Genomic DNA, 20,674 nt, shown 5'->3' with positions numbered 1-20,674 from the left:
GGGGGTCTGGGCGCGGGAGCGGGAGCGGGCGAGGAGAGCCCCGCGGCGTCCCTGCCACGCATGAAAAAGCGGGACTTCAGCTTGGAACAGCTACGCCAGTACGACGGGTCCCGCACCCCGCGCATCCTGCTGGCGGTCAATGGGAAAGTCTTCGACGTGACCAAAGGCAGCAAGTTCTACGGCCCCGGTGAGTAGGAGTTGGGGGTCTGGGCGCGGGAGCGGGAGCGGGCGAGGAGAGCCCCGCGGCGTCCCTGCCACGCATGAAAAAGCGGGACTTCAGCTTGGAACAGCTACGCCAGTACGACGGGTCCCGCACCCCGCGCATCCTGCTGGCGGTCAATGGGAAAGTCTTCGACGTGACCAAAGGCAGCAAGTTCTACGGCCCCGGTGAGTAGGAGTTGGCGGGGAAGGGAGGCCCTGCGCCCCAAGCACGACCCTCCTGGCGGGGAGGCCCTGGGCACCAGGTGGCTTGGCCCAGTTCTCCAGTGGTCCGGACCCCGCGCCCTGGCTGCAGCACCTGGACAGCCGGCCCCGCACGCACCTCCTCCACGGGCGTCCCCGACTCTGGCCCCCAGAAGTCGGGGTCCCTGGGACGCTTCCAGCAGGGAGCTTCGTCCAGTCGCGTTCCTCCTTGCATTTTTTTTCTTGGGCTGACATTTTTAAGAATTTTTAGAGTTGTCGCCGGTCACGCTGACCCTCAACCTTTCCTGAGCTTTCTGACTGCTGGGATGGATAGGGGCAGGAGGGAGATTTAAAGTTAAGACCTGAAGTTTTAGGCCTTGTAACGCACAGCCTTTTTTCTTTACTCTTCTCTGCCGCTAATCTCCGTTTTCCTCTCACTACTACTCCTAAAGCCACGTTCAGGGACACTTAAGTTCCAGGTCCCGCCCCTCCAGTCTGGACTCCTGGTGTATAAGCAACACCTCCGACTCTCTCTAAACCAGTTTTGGTTCTGAGATGCTTTCCAAGATTAACACTGTATGTGGGATGAGGACAGATCAGAATGCAGATCTTATTAAAGACTGGCAAGAGTGTTCCTGGGTGTTGGAGGTGGAGCTTATGTACCCAGCAGTCGTGTATGTCTGGTTTGCTTTTTTTCTTTTTCTTTTTTTACCCAATGGGAAGACAGGTATTCAGATACGCGGAGATAGTGGTTCATTTATTGTATGTTCACCTAGCAGAACTGAGGAGAAAAATTTAGAAAAGCTATAAATTCAGACCCCCTTGTGCACCAGTTCTGCAAGTTGAAGATTTTCAGAACTTTGCTTTCAAACGACTGTCTAGCTAGGTTATTTGGGTTACTAGCCCTTCTTTCACAAGTGTGGTTGTAGCATACAATTTTGATTATGCAAATGAACTTCAGACTGATGGAACCTGTTGGTGTCCCATAAAATTGAACACAGTTGTGGTTTCTGATTATGCAAGTAAATACTAAACTTTTATAAAACATCTACAGTAAGAATAAATAGTAAGTTTCAACACCTAAACTGACCTTTCACTGGAAAGAGTACATCCACATCTTAGAAGTTAAGGGAGTTGACAGTCTGGAAACAAGGTAGTTTCCTTCTTGTTTTAATCTATTAGTGCATGAGATTAATTGACACTCGGAAATAATGTCCTTCTGATTTTGGTGTATGGTGGTTGGTTGGTATCTTAAGTACTTTGGTTTGTTGATTGAAAGAGATAAGACATTGGAGATTTTTGGAGTTGATCCATTTATTTCTTAGTTGTTTCTGTTTCTCTGTGTGTGTGTGGATGTTGGATACAACCAAGTTATAGATGACTTATTAAGGTATTTGTCCTTGGTTGTATAATACAAACACCATATGCCTCTCTTATTATATCTGATGAAATGGTTAATGCTGTTTTTTGTTATTTACTTAAGAGCATGTGGAACAAGAGGATAAGGCCAAAGTAAAAGTATTTAAATAGGCCAAGTTTTTTAAATCAAGGATTTACACAGTATATTGTACCTAGTTAAACTTTTTCCCCATTGGTATTTGTGTTCAGTGCTCAGAAATTATGTAACGGGTTAAGTTTTTAATACAGAACTTACTTGGCTAAAATTAAAATCCCCTGTTAAGCCCCTGGTCAAAACTGACAGTGAAGTAAAGTATGAGTTAAATAATTGTTTTAGTCTTCATACATTATGCCTTGGTGCACTATCTGAAAATAGCTAGGAAAGAGTCGCGGACACAGTTTAGCTGCCTCCAGTGATTAGTGTTCAGTCACAGAAATTAAGAGCAGTAGGTATAATGTAGATTTCTGTTGTGTGGCCTGAGCATTGAGGGGAACTCTCAGATGATGATGGAGAAATCTGCTTTATATTAGCTTCCCGCCGGTTCCCACAGTCTCATGAACAGCCTAAAGGTGATACTCAGTTATTTTATTCTAGATATTGACCAACAACTTAATAGTGATATTTCGTATATTTTACTATTGAAACAAAACTTAAAGCCAGGTCATATTAAGGGCTTATTGGTATTTACATTAATCGAAAGTGTAGCATTCCCAGAAGTCCCAAAGCCAAATTTCTGGGTCCAAAAATGCATAAATTAATTTTGATTTTCATTTTCATCCTCAAGTAAATTTTGTAGCAGAGTAATTCAGAAGTACTAATCCTTATCTGAGAATCTTAGTAATGTGAAAGAATGAGCTAACAAAGCTGGAAAACCTCGTTTCTCTGCCTAGCCAATATCTGTTCCCATTATTGACATCATAATTTTAGGATTAAAAATTGAGATTTCCAGAATGTCCAATGTGTTTTCTTTTAGTCATATATCTTTAAACTTAGTCTTTTTAAAGATTAGCTTAAAATTTCATATTGACAAATGTAGTTAGTGCCAACTGTTGAACTACATTTGTCAGTATTAAATTTAGTAACAAGTCAGGCCTTTGGCCAGCATGTGAAGAAAGTGTGGTCATGTCAGAAACAATGAAGGTGGGGGAATGGAAACAAGATTAGTTAAGCACATACTATATCAGAGCAAGTAATTTGTTATCTTCATAATTCCTCAGTGAAGGTGTTAAGTATTCCTGCACTATAAATAAGAAATCTGAGGTTTAGGCACAGTTAGGTCTGATAAATGGTCTAGATATGTTTGACCACAAAGCTTATCTACAGTATCTATTAAACTGCATTCTGAGATACACTAGTAAAGAATCTGCTATTGTTTTTCTTTATACCCCCTCTTGGCTCCCCTAGGGATGAAAACTTCAAAGAAACATACTTTCATGGCTTTATCCAACATGATAGCCTAAAGAGGCTAATTATATTAAAGTTAATATAATTAAAAATGGAGCTCTTTGGTGAGACAAGTTATACAGCAAGTGCTCAGCCACATGGCTGCCACATTAGATAGCGCACTTTATAGAGTCGTGTGTTTGCATCTTCTTGAAGAGTTCTATTGAACAGCATTGATTCTAGATGTCAGTAGTAGGAAAAGGAAGCTCCATTTCTTGAGCTTATCATCTCAAAACAGTTCTACAAGATAAGTAATATTATCATTTTATATCTGTGAAAATTGAAACTCAGCGAGGTCTTGCCCAAAGCCGCATTTAGTAAGTAGCAATACTAGAAACCAAACCCAGGTCTCACTGGTTTACAGGTCATCCTTTGCCGTGGTCATATAATCTATTTGATTTCCCATATTTGGAGGTTCATAATAGATTTTGAAGTCTTTAATAGTATAATTTTTAAGTAATTTGATTAGCTATCACTCTGCCAATACAAAGTTATACACTTGGCGTTTTAAGTAGATTACATTATGCCCCTGAAACTTAGAATATGCTTTTTTCTTCTTGCAGAGTGTTCTTCATCATATAACAAACAAAGCTATATCTAACTTGAATTCTGCTGAAAAGAAAAAAGAAACACATAAGAGGAGATGCCTAATATTTAGGGGTTTGGGGAAAGGAGCTTTGTACCTGTTTTTCTTCCTTTTTAAACTTTATCATCATTATGTGAATTTTTATGTAATACTTGAGTTTGCCAAATTGTAGTTGAAGCAATAGTTGCAACATGAAAACTGGACACAGCCTTGTCTACTTCGTGGGTATCCTGAAGTTGGCACTGCCCAGCTAAGCTATCAGCCTGGCTTCTTGCTTTGAAGCCAAGTAGGTCTTTGTTTGGACCAAAGGCTATAAGAGAAAGGACTTGGCTGAGTTTTCTGAAGAATTTGGATATTTTGCTCTAATTTCTACTAGTTGTTACTGTAGTACCTAGTGGTTGGCCCTTCTGAGTTCAACATCATCCCATGTTTTTAATGTATTTGTGTTAATTACTAAAGCAAATTACAAAGGTATACCTTAAAATAAGTATGAGACCAGAAGATGTTCCTCAGGGTAGAACAGTGTAAATTTAGTAACATCGGGAATTAACTATTCAAATTCTTTCAATAATCCCTTTGTATATCCATGGCATATATCGCCAATAACTCTTGCAATCTTTTAGAACCCCTATCTTGTCCTCAGATCTTAAGTGAAAGTATATAGCGTTTCAGCTCCATTTTTAAACACTAAGAAGTAATTCCCTGGATTTCATTATAGTACAAGCTTAGTGAGAAATTGAGTTAACTGCATCTTCAAAACACACACATACCTACCTTCATGGAGTTAATTTGTTTACATATTGAAGAAAACAGTAAGCAAGCATTTCAATATGTAATTACCTAATTATAATCTGCCAGTATGGTATCAAGAAAATTAATAGGATACATAACAGAAGATAACAAGGGACTTTATTTATTTTGGTTTTTGACACACTGTAGACTAGGCTGGCCTTGATCTCTTTGCTGGATCCTTCTGCCTCTGCCTCCTAAGCTCTAGGATACATGTGCCACCATGTCCAGCAAAGGGACTTTATTTAGATTAAGTACTTAACAAAAAAACTTATTTATATTAGAGTGTCAAAAAAAAAGCAAAACAGGTTGACATTTAAACAAAAACCTTAGGGCCGGGGATTTAGCTCAGTGGTTCGGTGGCCTGCCTTGCAAGGACCTAAGTTCGATTCCCAGTACCAAAAAAAAAACCAGAAAACAAAAACCTGAAGCCACCAACAGTGAAGATTGAGCGTGAGAATGTCCTCAAGTCAGATTATTACTGTGCTTGTATATAACTATACTGAAAAAATTAAATTGAAGCCATCTAATTCTAGATCTAGAACTGATTGTGTTAGAAACATCTTTATTGGCCGAGGATTTAGCTCAGTTGTTCTGTCACCTACCTCGCAAGCACAAGGACTTAAGTTCGATCCCCGGTACGCCCCCCAAGAAAAGACTAGAAACATCAGTATGGACTTTCAGATTTTACTTCAGCCTTTAATAATAGCTCAGTACTTTTTATTCTAGCCCTTTATTTTCAACCAACTTGTCTTTTTTTTCTTTTATTGAGTTTATTAGTACATTTTAGGTATACAGTACAGTTACATACATCATTGGGATCTTGTACCTTTACCTGACAGGTCTTGGTTCTCATTTTTTCCCCTTGTCCCTACCCTCCCTTCACCCTCTCCTCCTCTCCCCATTTACACTTTATTTCCATTTTTTCATTTTGTCATATTTTTTTCTTTTCCCTTATTACCTTTCCCCTACCCTTCCCACTTTCCCTACACCTTTAGCCCTTTTCTTCCTATTTAACATGGTCAATTATCTCATTAGGATCTTATGTACTATTACAGTTTATTCACACCAGAGAAACTATTCGGTATTTACACGTGTGACTTATTTATTTAACTCAGGAGTATATGTTATGTTTTTTGTTATTAACATAATAGTGTTGCTTCATTAAATCTCATACCAGCACTTTTTCTTTTAATGCCTAAGTCAGTTTGTATATTTTGTGATTACAGCTACATTTACATTTATTTCTACCATTTTATTTTGTGGCTAATCTTTACCGTAAGTTCGACTTACAATTTTTTAGCCTTGCAATACACATTCAGAAGAAACTGTACTTCAAATCTAGACCTTTGATATCTTCCTGGGCTAGTGACGTGCAGTACAATACTCATCAATACTGGGCACAGAGGCAGCAAGCTACAACTCCTGTCAACCACCTGGTCACATAAACATCTGATACTCTGTTGCTAAGCTATACTGTTCAGTAAGTTGGTGTATCAAATGCATTTTTATTTTATTTATTTATTTTGTTTGTTTGTTTGTTTGAGACAGGGTCTCACAATACAGTTCACACTGGCCTTCAACTCACTATATCTCAGCCTGACCTTGAACTCTGAGGTCCTCCTGCCTCAGCCTCCTTAGTAACTGGGATCACAGGCATAGACAACCACAGCCTAGTCCTGTGTAGTACATGCTGGTATTGAACTCATTATGTAATCAAGCTCATGGCGAGCCTCCTGTCTTAGCTGTTCCAGTGCTGGGATTACAGGCCTGCATGCCTGGGTCTGGATAGCATTTTACTCTATTCTCAGTAGCTGGGATTACAAACATGCACTACGCCGCCCAACCCTCTGGATAGCTTTTCATTCTATTCTATTTTATAGTATCTGTTAATCTTTCCTTCTTATGTTCCATTTCTTAATTTCTTTATAATTTTGAGGAAATTTACTATAGTTCTTTAATCTGTGTCTTTTATTCTTGGGATACCAGTTCTTTCTGTGTATGCTGACTCCATGGTGGTTTGTTTCTTCATGTATTTTATAAATTTTCTTGTGAATTTATCTTCAGTTGCTACGTTTTTTGCTTCTTGCATTATTTACTGTAATATTCCAAGAGCACTAGGTGTACAAGTGTTTTTATAGTGTAGTTGGGGTATGTTTCAAAATGAAGTCTCATGTAAGTTTAAAACTGATTTCTGTTAGGTGCTCAGGGTAGAAAATTTTTGTTTGTTTTTTGAATCAGGATCTCACTATGCAGTTCAGGCTGACCTTGAACTCACTGTGTAGCCGAGGTTGGCCTCGAACTTGCTGTGATCCTCCTGCCTTCTGGGTGCTGGAATTATAGGAACGCACCACCACCCCTGGTTAAAATAGAAAAGAATATTAAATTTGCTGTATATATACAGCAAATAATGAATCTCCTTCCCACAGCCACCCTGGCCACCATGTTCAGCTCCTCAAAGGCAAGAGAATTGTCTGAGTATTGTTCAAAAGCTATTCTGTGAAACTACAAATACACAGATATGAACCTTATTCCATCCATTAATTACAGTGTATTAGACATTCCTTTAGCAATATTTTAATGTCTTGAGAGCCTTTCATATCTATGTAGACAGCTCATAGTCTACTGTTAATGAATATTTAAGTTGCTTCTAATTTCTTATTACACAGTGCTGTATGTAATATTCATATACGTGTAATTTACACATGTGAGTAAAATTATACTTCTAAAATCCAAGAAGTTAAAATTACTGAGGCTGGTAATATGGACATTTTTAATTTGAGTACTTATTTCTAATTTCCTCCTTTGGAGTTTGGACAAGTATATCTTCATGAAAATGCCTATTTTCCTTCTTGGCAAAAATGTAATATTAAACTTCTTGGTCTTTGTCAGGATATGAGTTTAAAATAACAACTCAGAATGTTTTATTTTACATTTCTCTTTTTCTAAGTGAGATTGGGCATTTTTTTCAACAACTTTGAGCTACTTATGTTTCTTTACAAATTATTTGTATATGTCTTCTAGAGCTTTGGTTTTTAAATCATGGAAATAACTAAAATATTCATTGCAGAATATCTTTACTTTCTATAAGCTTTTCTTTCAAGGAATATTTTTCCTCTAATCATAATAATTACAGAATTATCCATTATTATACATTTTATTTACTTCTTGGTGTTTTATTTTCATTAAATTAGTAAAAAGTACTGCTTTCTCATGGCCATATATTTTTGCCACTTCAAGAGTATGTCCAGCCCATTCTCTGTGATTGTAATTAAGTAAGTAGTTTTAGGATGCAGTTAGTAACTAAGTTTATTGATTTTTCTTTTCTTTTTAAATTTTGAAATTTAGGTTGACTGTAAAAGCTAATGGTGAAATTCTTATTCTAACAATAATGATGTCATTTTGGTTTATTTAACTATTTTAAATAAAATTCATCTTTAAAATGATGACCTGGAATATTTGCTATGTGTATATACTTAAGAGAATCTGCTTTCACTGGATAATGTTCATTTTTGTAGCAGGAACTTTCTTGAAACTGCCTTTTTTCTATCAGCATTGTATTTTAGTCTGATAAAGCAATAGTATTTAATTCCCTTAATTATTAGATTGTAGATGTTCCTCATCTTATGTTGGGATTGCTATCTGAAAAAATATCATTAGGTTGAAAATGCATTTAATGTATCCAGTTTACTGAACACCTCAACTTAGTCCACAATCCCTTAGATATGTTCAGAACATAGATTAGCCTACAGTTGGACAAAGTTATATTATGTGGCATATTAAGGCATATTTTATGCTAAAATGTTGAGTATCTCATGTAAATTATTGAGCACTTTATCCAAAAATCACTGCAATACCACATACGAGGTATGATTGAAAAATAGGCTGAAAGTTTAAATTTTACTATAGTAATAGACACGTTGTCCTGAACCAACCCTCAAAAAAAAAAAAAAACAAAAAAAAACTTCCTCTCTTTGAACACACTTATCCCATCATTCTTGCCACTCTCCGAAGCTGTTCTGAAAGTCCTCTTTGATGTTTTTAGTTGTATGGTCTTAACTGCCTTGATAACTTGAATGGATTCAAAATGTTTATCTTTCGTGGTCATTTTGATTTTGGGGAAGACCAGGTGCCAGATCTAGCGAGTAAGGTGGGCAAGGATACACTGTAATATTGTTGTGAGCCTGGCTTTCCACTGGGTGTCATTCGGCACCAGCATTCACCATAGGTTTTTTCTCACCTCCTGAAGACGCTTATAAAAGAGGACTTCCAGAACTGCTTTAGGAAGCGGCAGAACAATGAGATACATGTTTGGAGTGAGGTGGAGGATTTTTTAGAATTTGTGGCAGAGTATCTTCTACTGTAATAAATTTTTTAAATTTAAGCTTTCACCATATATTTTGATGACCCCTTGTAGTGCCCTGGAGTATGAGTTTTTTTCTCCTTATGGTCACATGGCTGCTTGGGAGCTTAGGAGGTGTGCTTGGCGGTTACTGCCCAGAACCACCACCTATCACTAGTCCCAGCAAAAGGTTGGAATTTGAAGTATGGCTTTATAAAGACAGAGAATTGTTAAGTCAGGCCTTTGTTAGGTAGATAGTTAAGTGTATTTATCAAAATATTTGAATTGGGGTTTGTTACAAAAGAGGATAGCCCACTGGGGAGAAATTGCTTATTTCTCTGATAAGCTTCTGGTTGTATTATGAATTTAGGGGAATATCCCTTTATTAGACTGCAGATCCTCCCTTTTCGGAGCAACCTATCCAATTCTAACTGTAGTTCTTAATTTTATTGTTAAATTCTTTAATGATCTTACAGCAGAGAAAGCAAAGCAAAGTACCAAAAAGACCTTTTCAGAAGTTAAATGCTTCTGGAGGAAAATTCTAAACACACAGAGAGAGCAGCTTAATAGAGTTTTATGGTGAAGGGGAATATTCATTCTTTTCTGTTCAAGAGTTAACAAAACATTTTGTGTAGAATATGGCTTGGATTATTAATTGTTGGCTCAGGTTTCTCTAAGCTATCTAAAACCAACAAAAGAGAACATGTATGAAGTTTTGTTTCTATATTTATTCAAAGTTTAGTTTTCCTTAGGGAAGCTGGCAGAGAAATTTAATACTAGAGAATACAGTATATGTTTATATACTCAAAAAATTAGGGTTTTCTGATAACTTTTTATTTTCTATTAATTTAATTTTTGTGGTGCTGTTTGCTGTTTTTGCCATGATCATTTTTTTTTCCTCTTCTTTGTGTCACTTGAATGTGTTTTATGGTTTATTTAGGTTAACATTTGCAAGCCACGGAAGCATGTAATGTAACAATGCCAAGAAACGCTGGTTTTGTTAATTTTATTCCATTTTAATTTAACGAGTATTCGAAAATTCCATTCCCCTGAAATTTGGTAATTAACAAAATGCTCCAGTTTCCAGAGTTGTCATTCCATCTTTGGGTTTGTGGGTCCTCTTGTGTCTTAAGATAAGTGCCTGGGGTAGTACTTCCACTTCTTTGTTATTAAATTGAGGTAAATTACTGAATGTCTTGACTCATTTTTTTCGTAGGCCAGTAGGGAAGAAGGCAAAAATCTGTCTCTTCTACTTTGTGAAACTCTCAGTAAGAGAAAAATGAGATTGCTGGAATATTCTTTAAAATACAGAAGCTAGTTGATTCCAGGTATGGTTGTGGTTGGCATATAATTTCCTGTAATCCCAGCATTTGGAGGCTAATGAGGGAAAATCTTGAGTTTGAGATCAGCCTGGACTACATAACAAAACCATGCCTTAAAAAAAAAAAACTATCATTTTGCATTTATAAGTTGTTATGGCTGTTATCAGTTTTTTTCCCTTTGTGTTTTTCTCTCTTTACTGTTTCTAACTTTATAGGCATTGTTCTGGTCAGCCTTAAGAGACTGTGTATAGGGACCAGGTATTTAGATCAGTGATGCAGCCTATCTCCTAAACACAAGATCCTGAGTTCGATCCCTAGTACCCCCCCCCCCAAAGAAAGATTCCCTTTTGGGCCAGGAATTTGGCTCAGTGGTTCTGCTGCCTGCTTCACAAACACAAGGTCCTGAGTTCAATCTCCAGTACCAAAAAAAAAAAAGAGAGAGTGAGAGAGTTTGTATAGTGTTCACAGATTTTTTTTCATTATTGTTTTTCTACTTGTTTATTTACTAGAAAATACTTTATTCTAAAACCCTTTTTATTGACCACTGTCTTGTTCATTATAGTAAATCCAGTAACTGGTTTTAAGACTGTTTTCTCTGGATGATCTTTGTCATTATAGCTGTCTTACAGACTCAGAAGAGAAATTTTCTTTCATAAAATTACCTATTTTGGAAATCTCATTTATTAGAACTCAGATCTTTGAAAAACACTTGAAACAAAATTTCTGTGGTTTACTCTGAAGCAAAAGAGGAAAACAGAGTTAACTCTTAAAAGATTTTATTATAAAAATCATTTTCCGATAGCTAAGTCTTACCAATTATGTAAAGAAAAATTTTCCATTCCCCAGAAATGTTGCCACCGTTAGATACTTGATTTTATTCTTTCCGATGTTTTTCTTGAATATACAACATTAAATATATGTGTATATTTTTTTCAATTCAAGGTAAATAGTACTATTCTGATTACTTTGTTTCAGTTAATAAATCCTGTACTTTTATTGTCAGTACATGCAGAATTACCTCATTCTGATAGTATTTTATTAAATGAATGCACTATTTTTAACCAAAATTCTTGACATAGAAAATTGGTTGCTTCATTTTGTTGATATAGCCATCTGTTTTAAACAACTGAAGTGTCTTTTTAGTCATACATTTGGGTGGAGGTTTTGCTTCTGTGAGTGAATTTGTTTAAGGGTCAGAATCTTGTTTCTCCTTGTTTGGAACTTCAGGTGATTTATTTGGAAGAAACTTACTGCGTTCTTCACCTGAGGCACTGTACTTAGGCATTGAGGATGCAAGTGAATGAGACAGCAGCTCGCAAGGACAGACTTTAGGAATGTTTTGCTTCCCTCAACACATCAGCCATGCCATTCCTCCCCACAGAGGGCAGTGCCTAATTTTCTGGATGAAATGTCAGTCATTATTTAATTTGTTAATCCAGGACTATTCTTACAGCTTACTTCTGTTTTCCAATAGTCATGACAATTGCATTTTCCTTAATGACAATCGTATGTGTATGTTACAGTGTTCTGATGGCATTGATGTTTTTAGAACAGGTCACATGTTTGACCAGCCTTTGGGAAAGCTTTGTTAAACATGTGAACACATTGGCATTGAACCTAGTACTGCGCCGCAAATATGATACAGTCGCTGTTGTCATAGTTATAACCTACGGAAAGTAGGAGAAAAAAATGTAGTCTCACATCTTGCCTGAGTCTGTATGTAGCACATACCTAGTGAGTAGTCTGTTAGTTTTGGGTGCCACTATTAATTAATAACAATTGGTAAAGCATCTTTTCATTGTAAGCAAACAGGCATCTAAGCCAAATTTATTGAGTTTCCTCTTTGCCCTAACTACCTCATGGTCTTTATTTTGAATACAGGTTCTGGGATATCTAAAGTGGTTGAAATTTAAGATTTAAGATTCCAGTGAAAAGCTTAACTGTGGTCAAAGATTTCTAACAAGTTTTTCATTTTCTTGCCTATAGCTATGCAAATTTTTTAATTAAGGCTTTCTATCAAATAGCATTTATAGTGAGTACATTCTATAATAATTTGGACATCCCAAAATATTGTTAGGCAATCTAAATGATTTCTTTTCATTTTTCAGCGGGGCCATATGGGATATTTGCTGGTAGAGATGCTTCCAGAGGACTAGCAACATTTTGCCTAGATAAGGATGCACTTAGAGATGAATATGATGACCTCTCAGATTTGAATGCAGTACAGATGGAGAGTGTTCGAGAATGGGAAATGCAGTTTAAAGGTACTTACATTTTGTTAAATTCTTGGGAAAATATAGATTCACAGAACGTGTATTTCACCTGCTTAAGGACGTCATATGCTTTTACTGCTATTATATAGATATTTTAAACAGCAAAATATTAATATGATTGTTCATATTATTTTGCAAATATGTAAAACTTGTTTTGTTTTGTTTTGTTTTGTTTTTTGGTACCGGGGATTGAACTTGGGCCCTTGTGTTTGCAAGGCAGGTGACAGAACCACTGAGCTAAATCCCCGGCCCCTGTAAAACTTGTTTTAAACTGTAAGTCTGCAAAATTGTGATACTTTTGGTCTTTTAATACCTGTTAATACCTGTTAAGGTGTTATTTTTTCTTTCTTTTTTTTGGTACAGGGGTCAAACTGAGGACCTTATGCTTGCGAGGCAGGCACACTGCCACTGAGCTAAATCCCAGGCCCCCATTTTTTGTTTTTTAAATTATGGATGTATTGAAAACTGAGTTGGTAGCCGGGTATGGTGGCAATACACCTGTAATCCCAGCACTTGGTGAACACTTTTTCTTTTTTTTGGTACCAGGTATCAAACTCAGCCCTTGAACTTGTGAGGCAGGCAGCATTACGACTGAGCCAAGTCCCCAGCCTAATCCTAGCACTAGCGAGGCTGAGGCAGGAGGATCGCTGCAAATTCAAGGCCAGCCTGGGCTACATAGTGACTTCAAGGCCAGCCTGAACTATACCATAAGACTCTGTCTCAAAACCAACCTGAATTGCTGGGGTAGTTTAATGTACATCTCGTGCCACTGAGTCTGATCCCAGTACCATCAGAAAGAACAGTTGATCAGTGATGTTGATACTGAAACGAAATATATTCCAAAATTACTTTATTGTTCTTACTTTCAAACAGTAAGAAATATTCTTCCCCTGATTATACTATCATGACACTGGATTTACTACCTGTGTGACTCTATTACCTATTTATGTAATCCCTGGATCCCTCAGAACAGCTACTTTGGCTTCTTGGTACTTGTACTGGTTCTGTTACATAAAGTGGTTTTTTATCTCATCCTCTTGACAGCTGATTCACTTAACCTAGGATAAGTGAATTAAATTTAGGTTTCCATTCCTGACCAAGAAATAAACATGTGTTGCCTACATACAAAACTAATTTAAATATCCACTCACATAAAAACAAGCAAAAGAGAGTTTGAAAGAGGAAGAACAATGTGATAGACGCCATGCTCAGCCATGTTATCTCGGGGTGACCACTACAAACAAATTGTTATTTCTTCATTTAAGTTACTTTCATGAGTACCACTACCATTCATGTTTCCTAAAGATGTCTCAGTTGGATCTGCTTACCATGCCATTCTCTCCCTCATACACTCTTCTACATCTTTGATCTCCAAGAAAATCGCCATTTTCTTTTCTTTTTTCATGGTCTCCAAAATGTTAGCCCTAGATTTTTTTCATTCCACTTCCATGCAAAATCTAATATATTTTAAAAGCTGTTAGAAATTTCCTACATTGCCATCTCATTTCTTCAATTATAATATTTTGGGCTATTGCAAATTAAAGAACGGTTCCGAGATTCACAGTGTACATTAGACCAACTTCATGGGTCTCCAGACCTAACCTAAAAGCCCGGGCTGGATAGCTCTGAGATGGATCCCATGTATATTTTTTAAAAAGCTCTTCAAATCGCTTCTCGGCCTTTTGGCTAAGATCAAGTGTAAAAAGCTCTTCAAGTGATTCTGTTGCAGAGTCCAGTAAAGAGCCACTGATACAGAACACTCTTCCAAAAAATAATTCCCAGGCTTTGTATGTTCCCTAAAACTGTTTCCTTTGCTGAAGCTTTGCATGTAAAAAGACCAGCCCACGTGAAGCATTAAGAGAAATTTAGCTTATTCTGTGTGTTTTTAAAAGAGCCAAGTGCCTGCCTTCCCTCTTTATAATGGGATAGTGAAACAACTTTGACTGCTGATTTTCTTTTGATATATCTTTCAGAGAAATATGATTATGTAGGCAGACTCCTAAAACCGGGGGAAGAACCTTCAGAATACACAGATGAAGAAGATACCAAGGATCACAATAAACAGGATTGAACTTTGTAAACAACCAAAGTCAGGGGCCTTCAGAACTGCAATTCTTACTCCCTTTCACAGAATGTCGAGTGTCTTTCAGTTTGATTCACCTGCTGCAAAAAATGTTTGACAGATTGTATACAAGATAAATGAGTCTCACTATGAAGATTTGAATACTAGAAAATATGTATGCTGCCAAACTCATTTGTTGCAGTTGTTTGTAATGTCTGGTGGGGCTCCATCATCCTGAAAAGGAACAGGCAGGCATTTCTTACACAGCAAGAAAGTCAGGAGCTTACTTTTAACTCCCCCGCCTCTCTCCCCCTTCCCCCTCCTTTTTTTTCCCTCCCCCTCCCCATCCCCTATCTTACATTTCTTCTCTCCTCCTTCTTTCTCCAAAATATATCAAAGACAACCAGATATGTATTTGCTACTCAAGTGTACAAATCTCCTCAGAAAACAGCAAGGGACTCCTACTTCACATGCTGTATTTTTTATTTTAGCATTGAAGAGGTCACCTGGACAGAGGAGGAGGGAGTTGCACATTAATTTGAGTAGTTTAGGCTACTGAAACATTAAAATGTGAATTCCCAAACTTTTCTTTTTGGGCTTTGTCGGGGAAAAGGAAAAAAGAAGGGATTTCAAGTGGATTGAAGTCAAGGAAATTCCTCCCACTAAGATCATTTCAAACCAGTTGTATCCCTTCCCTTCCTCTAGATCAAATCAATATTAATTGTGCCTTATTTCACTTCCATAGACTTGAATTATTTTTAGGGAAATCCCCTATATGAATTTAGAAGTCACTACAAACAGCATTGAGACTGAAGTTGGAATATTCTGTTGACCCACAAAACCTCGATGTCATTCTGTGTATATAGAATGTAAAAGGAGTATTCAGTGTTAACTGCCATATATGTTGATATACACAAACTTAAATTAGCATTGTGATGCCAAATGCATTCCCCCATGCTTTCTCTTTAAAAAAAAAAAAAAAAAAAAATTGGAAATCACATCAACAGCTCTTACCCCTTACAGCTGCCTAATTCTAGGAGTCTGACACTCACATCTCACAGGTGTGGGTACCTGGGGCTGCAGTATGGATGTCTGTGTGAGTGTGTCTGGATGTGTGTGAGTGCCTTGGAAGGGTCTCTTTCTGCAGATACTGTAAATATAAGTACTGTTTTAATAAAGCATGTAAAATAAATCAAAATAAGCTTGAGTTGGATTTTATACGCTAAACTGTAAGCCACTGCATTATGGTATGGTAATAAGCTTGTGCATTTGAATCAAGATGAGGAAAACTCTTGGAAATGAAAAGTAGGCACTGGTTAACCAAGTTGTACAGATTGTACCTCATTCATTGTAACTTTAGGAAGAAATTCCACTTTTGGGGGGAACATTCTTAGTTCTGAGATTATTCAGGTAAGAGTTGATATAAAAGTGTACATATTTTCCTTTATATTTTGATGCCAACTGATCATATTAGAAGTAATAGCACTCCAGGCACTAGGATATTGTACTGCTAAATACTACATCCTTCCCTCAGGAAGAACCTTTCCTTGGGTTGAAAAGATCCTTACTAAAAGATATGTCAGTCATACAATTTCATCATGACCATGTAAGTTCTTGATTGAGGACAAGTCACACAAAAACAATTTTATTTAAGTCATCAGTTAAAAGACTTCTTTTTAATAAATATAATATATACAAAAGCCATCCAAAAAAGGGCAACTTTGAACTGCAACAATAAGCTAAAGTGTATAAAATACTACATTCTATATAATCTTGTAATGTTTTGTGGGAAATTATCTTTGGTCAAATCTTGGCTGAAGAATGGTTGTGGAGACGTAAAGAGTGTTGGGAAATGCTTTGTATTTTTATGTATTTTCTTTAAAAATTTGTTAAAGTACACGTCCTATAGAAAACGTGTGTGTGTGTGTGTGTGTGTGTGTGTGTGTATATATTATATATATATGAATTATTTGAGCCTAGTTCAGTAATAAACCTGCACTTGTTAATAGAGAAACCCTAAATATTCATAGGGTAAACATGATGTGGTCTGTTAAGAAGAATGAGTAATTTTGTGTTTTGGACTTCAAATAAACTGTTCTGTAGATGGTCCCTTAATTTCAGTGAATGTTTTCCATTCCCAGGTAGTCTGCCTCTGTTTACTAGTGAGGGACCTGTAGACTTGGCAGTATTGTTGCTGTTGTGTTCCCTTTTAGCCCATATTTTCCAAATTTGCCTGATTATTTCTGGTCACCTGAGGTGCTTGTAGTGTAGATTCTTGGCCTCCCACCTGTGGATCCAGAGTCTTCGTTTGAGAGAGGTGCCTCAGCTAATTCTTAGGGTCAGGCATACTGGAGAAATGCCATAGTGAACTTTAAGTTACTTAATATTCACTAGGCAACTGAAGTAGAACTTGTACATAGATATTCGCTAATCCTCTACATTTGGTTTTGTATTTCCTAAACTTCCTTAGCAGTGTGAGTTAAAAATTAAGATTTCAAGTCAAATCTAATACGTGGCTTTAGCAAATTTCAATGGATTTTTTAATCTTTTTGCCAGCATCTCCATGATGGCCTATATCCCCAGGTTAAAGCATATTGTATAGAGTTGTCAGTTTCTCTGCATTAACATTCAGATACAGATGAGGTTTTTAAATCTTGACCACAGTGCTAAGTCTTTGTATGTTGTCCTGATGGTATTTCCACCTGCCTTCCTGATACCTGCAGTCTGTGACAGTTCACCCACCTCTACCTACAACCAAGACCCTACATTGAATATGTTGAATTAGCACTAGGAGACTTGTGTTCTCTGGAAAAGTTGATGTTGAATCGCTCATTATCCAGGTGTTCCACTTAACCTCGAGTGATGGCTAGATGCAGCACAGCCACCTGCTAGGCAAATGTGTCGTGGACATAACACTATAGCCTCATGGAGCTTTTATACATTGAAGCAAATTAGTAATACTGTAATAAATAGAAAATTTTAAAGTGCCTTTGAGCATATTGAAAATAAAAGTCTAGTATTACAGTGATACTGAATGAATTGTAATTCTAATTTCTCCTTTTAATGGAAGTGGCAAATGCCTAAAGATAGCTTTTGAGAACGTTTGTTCCATTAAGGTCAGTTATCATTTGACAAGTGATATTAATCTGATTGCGACCTATTTGGCTGTGGCAAAAACATCCAAAGACCGTCCAGCTTGACTATTTTTGAGCTAAAAGTGTAATTCCCAGGCAGAATCAGAAATGACTTTATCTCCTTATCACACTCCCATGAGTCCGTCTGAGGAAACTCTGCTCTAGCTTTCAGCTTTGCTTTTGTCCTGCCATCACTTGTCATGGGAGGTCATCAGGATGCCTGTGAGTACTCCAATCCAGAGAGCACCTAAGCTGAGTGTGGGGCTGAGGCAGGAGAACTTCAAGCTCGAACCAAGCCTGGGCAATTTATTGACTTGGCAAGACGGACCCTGTCTCAAAAATTAAAGGGCTGAGAATATAGCTAAGTGGGAAGGCCCTGGGTTTCATTTCCAATACCAAAAGGAAAGCACTAGATGTCCTGTAAGCACTGGTTTAATTCTCACAAGATTTTTCTTTGTTATAGGCACATAAAACCCAAGTAAACCTCATCATGCAGTTTGGTGAAAGGAGCCCCATAATGGCATATGCTTTTTGTTTTGTTGGTTTTTGAGACAGCGTCTCACTGAGCTGAGACTGACCTGGAACTCACTATGTAGCCCAGGCTGGTCTCGAGCTCACAGCGATCCTCCTGCCTCAGCCTCCTGAGTGCTGGGATTACAGGCATGCGCCACCACGCACGGCCAGCATATGCTTTTAAATGCTATAGATATAATTTTAAAGGCTGCATAATATTGCTTCAAACTAAAAGTTTTAGGGGAAATACAGGCTATTCTATATGTTGTATGATCTAAGTTTGTTTAAAAAAAAAAGCCCCAAGGAAAAACATTTAAAGAGATCCACATATGCTTTTGTTGGTTATAAAAACAATGTATAGGGCCGGGGATTTAGCTCAGTGGTTCTGCCCCCTGCCTTACAAGCACAAGGTCCCAAGTTCGATCCCTGGTTCAAAAACAAAAAAAATGTATGATCATTATAAAAAAATAAGCAATAATCAAAACAGAGTTAAGCAGCTAACCTTTTCCAGAACCCTTTTCACTCCAGTTCTTTCTCTGTCTGTGGAATTTTAGTATATTCTCCTATCCCAGGCTTCAGGCTCAAAATACCCATCCAGACTTCCTGAACTTCTCTCCTGGTAACCCTGGAACCTGGAAATCAGTGCATGGTTCCCTTCACCATGCTCCTACACTGTTCTCTCTCCGCGTGCGGCTCCACTCCGATTTGTCTCCTCCCTTACTGCAAATTTGCGGTCTCTTGTCTGCTTGCTCCCTATTTTAAAGGCCTTCAGTGGCTCCTTTCTAAGAATCCAGACCATGGTTAGGCCTCCACCCTGCCTCTTCACCAGTCCTTACTTCATTAGCTGCCACTGAAGACCAGTCACCGTGTTCTGGGGGTGCTTCCAGAGTACAGCCTGGCTCCGCGAGCACTGTGTCCCAGTCTGGTTACTCTGCCCACTTGGCTGCCCTGCTTACCGACTTGCTCAGTCTTGGGCAAGCCGTAGGCTCCGCGCCTGAGGCTGAGTTAGGAAACCCCATTTCATCCCTCCAAGGTACCGGGTGCATTTGTATCACTGAAGTTACTGTGTTGTGCTGTAAATGTCTGTCTCCTGTAAAACTATGGACGAGATTTATACTCAATATTTTAGGCCCAGAGTTTTCCCTAACCACTGCATATTTGCTCTGCATTTTTGTTAAATGAATTTGTAAACAAAAGGGTAAACTAATATCTGCATCACACCAGCGCTTGAGAGCTCTGCTTGTTGGGTTTGCAGTTAATCTGAGGAGTTTTGGGGCTGCCAAAAAAAACCCAAAAGTCTTACTCTCTCCATGTACCTGACCCCCCACCCCTCCGTCACAGAGGCCCGTGCAAGGCCTGGCCTATCCCAGTGGTAATTAAGAAAAAGACAAAAAAAAAATTTTTTTTTTTCAATTTGATCTTCCCAAAGACAAACTCCAACATAATAAAAAATATAATGAAAACAGCCCGACCTGTTGTGCTTTCCCAAGAAAAAGACCTTTGCCCTTAACAACAGTAAGTGGTGAGAAAAGAAAACAAAAGCTACAGGGAGCCAGTCACCTTTCCCAAGAAACACAGGGCGAGCACTTTCAGTCCCACGTTTGGAAGCTGTGTCTGTGGAAAGAGCCTGGTCGGATGCTCTCTGCTGTGCAAGTTTCTTGACTTCTCTGAGCCTGACTTTCCTTAGGTATGAAAAGGGGCTGGTATACCGAGCCCCTTTGTGGGATGACAGATAACTTTCTTAATGTAAAGTAAGGATCTGAATAATCCTTGGTTGATTAACTGGATAGTTGTAAAGCAAGGTAACAAATTACCTTTGCCATGTAGTTAACAGCATCAAATTACTAAAGACCAGCAGTAATTCCACGATATGTTTTCCACATTTATTGACACTTTCATGTGCTCAGCTTGTGATTTATTTGGAATCTGTGTTCCCAGAGGAGGGTTATCTTGAAACCAGCAGCATGGGGTGAGCCTGGAGCTAGCAGAAACGGAACTTAGAGATTGTAGTAAGTTGTGAGAACTCACCATGACTGACCATCTTTGCTGCTGAACAGCAGAGCACATTGTGCTTGTCAACTATTTTTAACCAGAAGCAAAATTGAGAATGCCAGGTGATAGCCGTGAGTTCACCCGTGTGCTTCCTGTTAAGTTTCATAGATTGATTCGCACTGTTTTTGTTGATCTTTGAACCACCACAGAGTAATTCAGAATCACTTCACAGCCCAATTTGTGTTTAGGCGCAGTGATTAGAATGGCTGAGTACATTGATATGTTCTGTTCAAAGATTTACCGCAGTGACTGATAATACAGCTCTGTAAAGCCAGTTAAAACTTTAGTCATCCTAAATTGAAAATCACTAGGCTCAAATATCTTTAACAGATTCTGGGGCAGCCAGAATTTAGTTCT

General features: G+C 38.0%; 1 protein-coding gene across 1 annotated transcript; it reads left to right on the top strand.

Annotated features, from left to right (window-relative positions):
- The first annotated feature begins 207 nt into the window (after window positions 1–207).
- On the top strand, window positions 208–15,816 carry Pgrmc2 (progesterone receptor membrane component 2). The gene is made up of 3 exons (XM_019206718.1): window positions 208–387; window positions 12,392–12,547; window positions 14,530–15,816. Exons 1-3 carry the CDS (start codon window positions 261–263, stop codon window positions 14,625–14,627), a joined length of 381 nt encoding a protein of 126 aa, XP_019062263.1. The 5' UTR covers window positions 208–260; the 3' UTR covers window positions 14,628–15,816.
- The last annotated feature ends 4,858 nt before the right edge of the window (window positions 15,817–20,674 follow it).

The sequence above is a fragment of the Fukomys damarensis genome, unplaced genomic scaffold, assembly GCF_012274545.1.
Source record: "Fukomys damarensis isolate Sample0158 unplaced genomic scaffold, DMR_v1.0_HiC HiC_scaffold_38, whole genome shotgun sequence".
NCBI lineage: Eukaryota > Metazoa > Chordata > Mammalia > Rodentia > Bathyergidae > Fukomys > Fukomys damarensis.
Note: the sequence above shows the minus strand (reverse complement) of the source record. Positions and strands in the feature narration are given on the sequence as shown.

Bases quoted from the DNA above. Each gene is read 5' to 3' on its own strand.
- Pgrmc2 (XM_019206718.1), top strand. From the start codon at position 261: ATGAAAAAGCGGGACTTCAGCTTGGAACAGCTACGCCAGTACGACGGG. The intron at 388-12,391 runs GTGAGTAGGAGT...TTCATTTTTCAG, and splicing joins CAGCAAGTTCTACGGCCCCG to CGGGGCCATATGGGATATTT. The intron at 12,548-14,529 runs GTACTTACATTT...TATATCTTTCAG, and splicing joins ATGGGAAATGCAGTTTAAAG to AGAAATATGATTATGTAGGC.